This window comes from Triticum urartu, chromosome 6A (assembly GCF_056163025.1).
Source record: "Triticum urartu cultivar PI428250 chromosome 6A, HENAU_Tu73, whole genome shotgun sequence".
NCBI lineage: Eukaryota > Viridiplantae > Streptophyta > Magnoliopsida > Poales > Poaceae > Triticum > Triticum urartu.
Genome location: NC_141878.1, coordinates 81554407 through 81564170, shown reverse-complemented (window position 1 = coordinate 81564170; position 9764 = coordinate 81554407). Strand labels below are relative to the sequence as shown.

General features: G+C 46.3%; 1 protein-coding gene and 1 pseudogene across 1 annotated transcript; both read right to left on the bottom strand.

Moving 5' to 3' along the window:
- Positions 1-808: 808 nt before the first annotated feature.
- Positions 809-2778, bottom strand: LOC125516067 (tyrosine N-monooxygenase-like). Its single transcript, XM_048681554.2, has 2 exons — positions 1804-2778; positions 809-1444 (listed from the first exon to the last, which is right to left on the bottom strand). The coding sequence occupies exons 1-2, from the start codon at positions 2776-2778 to the stop codon at positions 809-811; spliced, it is 1611 nt and encodes a 536-aa protein (XP_048537511.2).
- Positions 2779-4667: 1889 nt separating this feature from the next.
- On the bottom strand, positions 4668-9186 carry LOC125516565 (tyrosine N-monooxygenase-like; annotated as a pseudogene).
- Positions 9187-9764: the final 578 nt, after the last annotated feature.

Here is a 9764-nt window from a genome sequence, read left to right as displayed (position 1 = left end):
AGGGCATTCGGTCGAACAGGCTGAGCGCGTAGCGGAGGTGGAGCGGGTCGCCGGGGGAAATGCAGCTGGCGAGGGAGTTGGGGAGGTGCGCGGCGGAGGGCTGGTTGAGGAGGCGGCCGGAGGCAGTGAGGACAGCGTGGAGCTCCGTCACGGACGGAGCGAGGGGTCGGCCATGGCGCCCGGGTCATCTCACGTCGCGGCTGCTCGCGACGAAGAAAGACGGCCGAGTTTATTTTATTTTATGATGATGAAGTGGGCTCGTGCTTCTGTTTAGCTGCCCATCTAATGAATACGTCTCTCATTGTGATACTCGACCAAACGCACAGGCCGGCCCATCTGTCTGTTTTCAACCGGACTTCTCATCTTCTCACCTCAAAAAAAAAAACCCTCATCTTCTATGCTGCCCCGCCTGGGACTTGGGCCGGAAGAAACAACTCAAATGGAGTTGCTCTATATGCGCCGACCTACTTTCATCCTTCGTTGGTGATATAAAGAGCATCATCTTATATACATTTAATCTCTATTTGTCCAAAATTAATACTAGATGGGTGATTGTTTGCCTATCACGTAATGTTCCAATGCTTTGGACAAGCCTAGGACGATCCCGCGGCGCATGAAAGAAACATGCTCGCTCGTACGTGAAACAGACAAAACCAAAATAGCTAGCATATGTGAAAATCAATCGAAGTGGAACGAAACAAAGCGGGATGAAAAAAAGAATATTTCCTTCCTTTATTAGTAAATATAGATTCATAAAAGAAATAGCTAGCATACTCGCCATATCGGTGATTCATAGCTCGTTATTTGCTCAACAATGCATGAGAGGGTAGAGGTGCACTGGAAGACGTGGCTCAGCATGTAGCACTAGCGGCTTCTCTATGAAGAGGTCGTGCTTGGACTCGCTGAGATTGATGGCCGACACCCCAGCCGGTTTGGTCCAGGTGAAGCCATGCACGAGCCTGCCAAAGAGCATGACACTCATGGTTGTTCCTAGTGATGCCGCGATGCATCCCCGTCGTCCGGTGCTGAAGGAGATGAACCGCAATTCGCTCTCAGTAAGCACCACATTGATGTTGTCTCCCATATGGCGCTCCGGCTTGAAGCGGAGCGGTTCATCCCAGACGGTGGGGTTCCGGCCCAGGGCCAGCCTGCTGAGGATGACGTTGCTACCCTTGGGCACGTGGTAGCCCGCAACAATGGTGTCAGCAATCGCGACGTGCGGCAGGTTGAAGGGAGCGATTGGGTGGAGGCGGAATGCCTCACGTATGCATGCCTTGAGATAGTTGAGCTGCATGATGTCCGACTCTTGCACCAGTCGCTCATGACCGACCACCCGGTCCATTTCCTCCACCGCCTTGGCCAGCAATTCTGGGTTGTTCACCATCTCCGCCAGTGCCCACTCCACTGCGTTTGACGGGTTATCAATGGCCGCTAATATTATGCCCTGCATGCACTCCATGGAGATAAATGTAAGTTATTACAATTTATACCTTTGCATAAAGAGAGATTACATTGAATAATTGGAAATTTAAATAAAATTTAAGTTGAAATCACATCAAAATGGTAGAAAATTACAATAATGGTATGTTTAAACTATTAATTCATAATTTCTTAGTCTATTGTTTCCATTTTCTAACACCTGCAAAATACGGTATAATATCTAGTATTTAATAGTGTGAGCTATTACCTTTTCTCATGGATGACGTATTAGTACCTTGTAGGACTATGAGGCAATTGGTCACTAAATTCAATCTAGGCCCTTGAACCATCTTAAAATTTCTCATTAATTAATATTTTGCTTACCTTCGACTGTGCTTTGACCTCATCGATGCTGAGCAACGGCTTGCCGTCACCGTCGGCGAGCGTGATGAGAACGTCAAGGAAGTCCTGGACCCCGTCCTGCCTCTCGCCGCTGTTCCACTGCCTCCAACGCTCTTCGATGACCACGTCGTGCAGTCTATCCACTTTTGTGTTTGCCTCCTTAATAATTTTCTCGTGGCCATCGAGATCTAGGCCAAGTAGACACGGGAGGTAGTCGCTGACGCAGAACGCGAAGGTGAACCCTAGGAGGGCGAAGGAAGCGTCCATGTGCTCCACCTCCATTGGCCCCGGCCCGCCGTCCGGCTGAGGCTCCCCGAAGTACCGTTGGCCAAAGACAAGCCGACGGATGATGTTGCCGCAGTAATGCCGTGCGACGTGCCTGACATTGACGTTGGCTAGTCCCGACGTTGAAGATGACAACCCCCCGGCGGTGAGGTTGTAGATGTAGCGCGTCAAGTTGTCAGCTTCATCGGCGCGCTTGTCGTGGAGCCACTTGTGACGGGAGGGGCAGATGATCTCATAGGTGAGCACCTTGCGCATCTTCATCCACTGGTCACCGAACGGCGAGAGCACGGCGTCCTTGTACCCGCTGCTGATGACGCCGGAGGCGAAGGTGAGTGGGCGGGACGAGAAGTTTTTGTCCTGCTTCTTGAGCACCTCCCTTGCGATCTTGGGACATGTGATCGGGACGACGTGGACGCCGCCGAGGCGGAAGCAGGCGATGTCGGTGCCCATATCCTTCATCACGCGATGGATCCAACGGAATGCCGGCTTGTTGACCACCATCTCAGGCAGGTTACCCACCACTGGCCACGGACATGGCCCCGGCGGAAGTGGAAGCGGCACCGTCGCTGATGAGCACGTGTCACAGCGGACCTTGCTCTTGGTAATGACAAGGTATATGAGTGTTATTACGATGAGCAACTGGGACACAACAAAGCAGCAGCAAGCCAGCATTTTGGAGACTGCTGCTTGCAGAGTGCACACAGGTTTGCGAGGTAGCTACCCTTGTTATCGTTGCGTAGGGAAGCCAACTTTGCTCTCCGTGCTGCTCTGCCCATGAGGGCAAGACCCCTCTTTATATGTTACCTCCGTCCCAAAAAATTGGCTTAGACTTATTAAATACGAAGGTATTTACGTATCTAACACTAAAACATGTCTAGATATATTCCTCATGTGTGGATCGATCGTTTACCACATTTATCACATGGCATTTCAAATGTATTTATCCTGAACTAATAATAATAATTGTCTACAGAATGAAAATTCTTCTGTTTGTAGATTGTCTTATATTTATTTAGATACGAAGGATGATACTAATAATAATAATTGTTTATCCAAACGTAGTCAAAACAGAATAAAAAACTTCTATTTATAGATTGCCTTATATTTATCTAGATACGAAGGCTAATACTAATAATAATTGTCTATCCAAACTTAACAAAACAGAATAAAAAATCTTCTATTTATAGATTGTCTTACTTTATCTAGATACGAAGGATGATATTAATAGTAATGATTGTCTATCCAAAAGTAATCAAAATACAATAAAACATCTCCTATTTGTAGATTATCGAGAGTACTCATCCGAAAACTAACCATAATTGTCTTTCCAAAAGTATTTCAGACGCCAGGATGATGGACCATATGGGCAGCTTTCGGTTTGAAGAGATGGTCGGACCATGCATCCAGGATTCAATGAGATGCTACACCGAGACATCCCATTTAGCGCTGTACGCGCCGGCGAAAGACGTAGCGCGTAACCCCCGCTCCCCCGCACCGACTCATGGGCTGGCCCATGTGTGGGTAGGGAAAGCGGAAGCATCTATTTTTTTTGCTTTTTTTTAAATTGTTTTCCATTGTAAGGCTAATTTAGGATTTCAATATAGTTACAACTTGTGAAATGTTGGTGAATTCAAAAATTGTTGATGATTTGAAAAAAATGTTCACGACATGATAAATGCCGACGGAATTAAAAAAGGTTAACCAAATTCAAAAGAAAAGAAAAGAAAAGAAAAACGAAAAAACAGTATAGAAGACATAAAAAAACGGTTCTGGAAATGTTCCGGAACTTTCTGAAAACCGGTGGCAAAATAAACCGCAAACGGACCGGCAGATACGCTGAATGGGGAGCCCGGCCAGGGGAGGGGGGGTTGCATGCTATGTTGCTAGCAGCGACCTACGTGCTGTATAGGATCCCGCTGCTACATCATGCATGGAACATGCATGCACGACGCAAGGAACAGTGGGCTCATGGGCCTCCTTGTAGCAGGTTAAAAGATGTGTCCAAGCACATGCAGAACTCGGCACGTACGTACTGATTTCGGTTCGGTGTGGCTTGAAAAAGACCTGCATGAGCTCTACGACAGGGAAGAAGTGATGCAGCGGCCAGAGGGGCGACCGCAACACCAAGTTCTTGCAAAATAGGGCATCACATAGGCGCCGTAAAAAACACGATTCTAAGAGCATCTCTAACAGGTGCGCAACCGCACGACGCGCAAAAACTTTTTTACAACGTCAAAATAGTGTTTTTTGCGTGAAGTAGGGCGCTGGCTCCAGCAGCCGCAGTAAAATATGGCACGCGCGAGCAGCTTCAGAAGGCGCGCTAATTTACAGAGCGCACGAGCAGCCGACGCTTGCAAATATGATTTTCACATGTACATTTGACAATATGGTGATGTTTCAAACATTAAACAAATGTGCAAAACAAAGACATAGCATAGTTCACTTACACGGCATAGTTCAAAATCACCCAACCAAGTTCATGACAAATAAAAGTTTGCACAAACAAATGGCACATCAACAATCATGCCACATCACTCATCATCGTCCTCTTCTCCCTCTGATTATTCCTCCTCATCCGAAAACGATTCTTCCTCCTCCTCTTCATTTTCGAGCGTCGCATCGTCATCCGGAGCTCGGATGGTGTTCGTAAGATCTCCAACGGGATAATGAGAAGGTATGTGAGGCACACAGGAAGACATGCGTCCACCTATGTCACCCGGAGTTGCTCCCATGCCTCACACGAGAGACCCAAAACTCATGCCTTCTATGGTAGCTCTGAAGCCACCCATGCCTCCCATGGTAGCTCCGAAGACACCCATGCCTCCCAACCGCCCATGGTAGCTCCGAAGCCACCCATGCCTCACATAGGTGCTCCCATGCCTCCCATGGTAGCTCCGAAGCCACCCATGCCTCCCATTGGTAGCTCCCATGCCTTCCATGGCCATGTCTCTTTTTTGGACTAAGACTTCTTCAGGGGAAAGAATGACGTACTCCTTTTGCCTATCATCGAGTTTAGATGTGTCCATGAAGAACAAGTGCTTCTCCCATTTCAATAATCTAGATCGCTCCTCCATGGCCAATTTCTTCTCCTCCAATGCCACCTTCCTCTCCTCGGCAGCCACCCTCCTCTCCTCGGCAGCCACCCTCCGCATCTTGGCTCCTTGTCATCATCTTCACCTCGTTTGCTTCCTATTGTGCCTTCACAATAGCTTCCATAGCATTCTTTAAATCATCACCTCCTCTCTTCTTCTTCTTCTTCTTCTTCTTCTTCTTCTTCTTGCCTCCATTTGGTCTCTTTGGTTTGGAGTACGCAACCGAGTTTGGTGTAGGGCTTCTCTTGCCGCCATCACTTGATGCCTCCTCCTCCTCATCATCATCCAAATTGATAGTTGCCTTGCTTTTCTTGCCCTCCTCTTGGTCATCATGGGGCTTCCATTTCTCTTCATCCTTCAACACATTGTAGCAATGGGCCAACACAAATGATATCCCTTTCTTGACCTTCCCTTTCTTGGTCTTCTTCTCTTCTCCTTGAAATAAGTTTTATGCAATAGTGACCTACAAACAAAAGAACAAGTTAGCACTTGAAACACCAAAAAAGAAGCATGAACATGGAAGGAACATAAAGACATGATACTTGCCCTATCTCTATCATTAATGGCAATTTAGTTTATCGTGTCAGGTTGTGACAACTGGCACGCATCATTTGTCACAACATGTGAGTTTTCTCTTTTTTTCGTAGATCCGTTTATTCAAAACATTTTATCTCTTAAACCATGTGTCCAAATCTCGAAACATTTTCACCATTCGATTCCTCGTGTCGAGATCTTAAAAACTAGATACCATGTTGATAGGTTTTAACAAACTTTTTTTCATGAAAAAATTGGATGTAAAAACCGAACTAGGAGCATGGTTTTTTTCCCTTTTCGAAAGAGGCATGGTCGTGCCTCTAGTGGAATCACAACCGTGCCTCTCGCGGAAGTAAAACCATGCCTCTCACAGAAGGAAAAAACAAAAAATGCATTTTTCCTTTTCTAAAGAGGCACGGCCGTGCCTCTCGCAGAATCACAACCGTGTCTCTTGCGGAAGCAAAATCGTGCCTCTCGCGGAAGGAAAAAAAATAAATAAAAAACATGTTTTTTTCGTTTTCGAGAGGCACGGCCGTGCCTCTCACAAAAGCACAACCGTGCCTCTCGTGGAAGCAAAACTGTGCCTCTCACAAAAGCACAACCGTGCCTCTCGCGGGAGCACAACCGTGCCTCTCGTGGGAGCAAAACCGTGCCTCTCGCGGAAGCAAAACCGTGCCTCTCGCCGAAGAAAAAAACACGCTTTTTCGCGCAATTTTGATTTTTTTGGCCTAAAAGCTGTGGTAAACCAAAACGTAAAAAAACCACAAAAAACATTTAAAAAGCCAAAAACGCATGCAAAAAAAATTAAAATACTAAGGGAGCGTCTTGAGCGCGACACGTGGCGAGGAGGCTGAGAGCGCGCCAAGTGGCGCTGATCGTTGTGAGGCTCCCGAAGGAGCCCTCGTCGACTAGTTGCTCCCTTTTTATTTTTTTGCTTTCGTTGTATTTGGTTCGTCTTTTGTTGTGCTGATTTTTTGGTTTTTTCTTCCATGGTTTGATTCCATTCCTGTATTTCTTGGGCTTTTTGTTGGGTTTTTTTCCTTGAGGTTTTTATTTTTGATTTTTATTATAGTTTTCTTTTTTCCTTTTGATTTACTAGAACATATTCCTGTGTGTTGCAACGCGGGACAAATATTAGTCTTTATCACCAAAATTAATTGCAAGAAATAAAAGATCCCTAGAGAGAGAGGTAGCTCCCTGGTGGCAAGGGCTTTGGTGGACACCTCGGCGTGTCATCACCCATGATTTCATGTTTCGTGAGTGTGGCGACGAGCTGTTCGTATGCGCTAAGTGTGGAAATTGCGAGTTCCTCCTCGTCCTTAAATGCCTCCTCGGTCTACCCCACTCATCTGCTTCTCGCCTTTGGTGTAAATTATAATGATTTAGCCCACGAGTCCTTTTATTATGCACCATGCACATCAGCATGAGTTTGCAAGTTTAATCATGTCTTTATTTCCTTGGTGATATAAAGAGCATCATCATGTATATATTTAATATCTATTTGTTCAAAATTAATACTAGATGGGTGGTTTTTTGCCTATCACGTAATGTTCCAATGCTTTGGACAAGCCTAGGACGATCCAGCGGCGCATGAAAGAAACCGGCTCGCTCGTACGTGAAACAGACAAAACCAAAATAGCTAGCATATGTGAAAATCAATCGAAGTGGAACGAAACAAAGCGGGATGAAAAAAAGAATATTTCCTTCCTTTATTAGTAAATATAGATTCATCAAAAAATAGCTAGCATACTCGCCATATCGGTGATTCATAGCTCGTTATTTGCTCAACAATGCATGAGAGGGTAGAGGTGCACTGGAAGACGTGGCTCAGCATGTGGCACTAACGGCTTCTCTATGAAGAGGTCGTGCTTGGACTCGCTGAGATTCATGGTCGACACCCCAGCCGGTTTGGTCCAGGTGAAGCCATGCGGGAGCCTGCCAAAGAGCATGACACTCATGGTTGTTCCTAGTGATGCCGCGATGCATCCCCGTCGTCCGGTGCTGAAGGAGATGAACCGCAATTCGCTCTCAGTAAGCACCACATTGATGTTGTCTCCCATATGGCGCTCCGGCTTGAAGCGGAGCGGTTCATCCCAGACGGTGGGGTTCCGGCCCAGGGCCAGCCGGCTGAGGATGACGTTGCTACCCTTGGGCACGTGGTAGCCTGCAACAATGGTGTCGGCAATCGCGACGTGCGGCAGGTTGAAGGGAGCGATTGGGTGGAGGCGAAATGCCTCACGTATGCATGCCTTGAGATAGTTGAGCTGCATGATGTCCGACTCTTGCATCAGTCGCTCGTGACCGACCACCCGGTCCACCTCCTCCACCGCCTTGGCCAGAAATTATGGGTTGGTCACCATCTCCGCCAGCGACCACTCCACTGCGTTTGACGGGTTATCTATGGCCGCTAATATTATGCCCTGCATGTATTCCATGGAGATAAATGTAAGTTATTACAATTTATACGTTTGCATAAAGAGAGATTACATTGAATAATTAGAAATTTAAATACAATTTAAGTTGAAATCACATCAAAATGGTAGAAAATTACAATAATGGTATGTTTAAACTATTAATTCATAATTTCTTATTCTATTGTTTCCATTTTCTAACACCTGTGAAATACGGTATAAGATCTAGTATGTAATAGTGTGAGCTATTACCTTTTCTCATGGATGACGTATTAGTACCTTTTAGGACTATGAGGCAATTGATCACTAAATTCAATCTAGGCCCTTGAACCATCTTAAAATTTCTTATTAATTAATATTTTGCTTACCTTGGACTGTGCTTTGACCTCATCGATGCTGAGCAACGGCTTGCTGTCACCGTCGGCGAGCATGATGTGATCGTCAAGGAAGTCCTGGACCCCGTCCTGCCTCTCGCCGCTGTTCCACTGCCTCCAACGCTCTTCGATGACCATGTCGTGCAGTCTATCCACTTTTGTGTTGGCCTCCTTAATAATTTTCTCGTGGCCGTCGAGATCTAGGCCAAGTAGACACGAGAGGTAGTCGCTGACGCAGAACGCGAAGGTGAACCCTAGGAGGGCGAAGGAAGCATCCATGTGCTCCACCTCCATCGGCCCCGGCCCGCCGTCCGGCTGAGGCTCCCCGAAGTACCGTTGGCCGATGACAAGCCGGCGGATGACGTTGCCGCAGTAATGCCGCGCGACATGCCTGACATTGACGTTGGCTAGTCCCGACGTCGAAGATGACAACCCCCCGGCAATGAGGTTGTAGATGTAGCGCGTCAAGTTGTCAGCTTCATCGGCGCGCTTGTTGTGGAGCCACTTGTGACGGGAGGGGCAGATGATCTCAGAGGTGAGCACCTTGCGCATCTCAATGTGCACCTTGTCGACGAGATAAAGTATTGTGGTCCCGTGTTTCTTCGCAACATGTATCCCTTCGAGCGGTTCATGGGAATACTGAAGCGCTTTTGTCGGAACCGAAACCATCCAGAGGCAAGCATCCTACAAGGTTATACCACGGAGGAAGTGGTTGAGTTTTGCACTGAATACATGAAACAAAGACCTATAGGTTTGCCCCTCTCTCGCCACGAGGGAAGGCTGAAAGGTAAGCCGGTCCTTGCTGGCACGCAAATGGCTGCACCCGGAGAATTGGCAGAGAAAGCCCATTTGATGGTACTGCTTAACAGCCCAGTTCTCAGCACTTATGCCGTAGAACACTTGGCGGAGATACGCTAAAGTTTCTTACCAATGGTGTTGTAACATTCCAAATTTTCAATTTGGAATGTTATACATAGGTCACTTATGCATATCATATTTTATTGCATTTTCGTTTGCGATCCACGAAATTCTAAGCAACTCAAGGACCCGCGAAGAGAGTTGGGGATTTCATGATTTTCATATTTGAATTTTATCAAATATTGAAACAAGGATCATTTTGGTTTTAATGATTTTTCTCTCCGAAAATATTTCAAATTTAAAATATATGAGAGGAGATAATATGACTTCTCCAAAATAGATGAAATATTGGAGGAAAAATATTAAAATCAAATAAATAATTTTATTTG

Excerpts from the sequence above, each read along its gene's own strand:
- LOC125516067 (XM_048681554.2), bottom strand. The coding sequence starts at position 2,778 with ATGCTGGCTTGCTGCTGCTTTGTTGTGTCCCAGTTGCTCATCGTAATA. Across the intron at positions 1,445-1,803 it reads AGGTCAAAGCACAGTCGAAG|GGCATAATATTAGCGGCCAT; the intron begins GTAAGCAAAATA and ends GAGTGCATGCAG.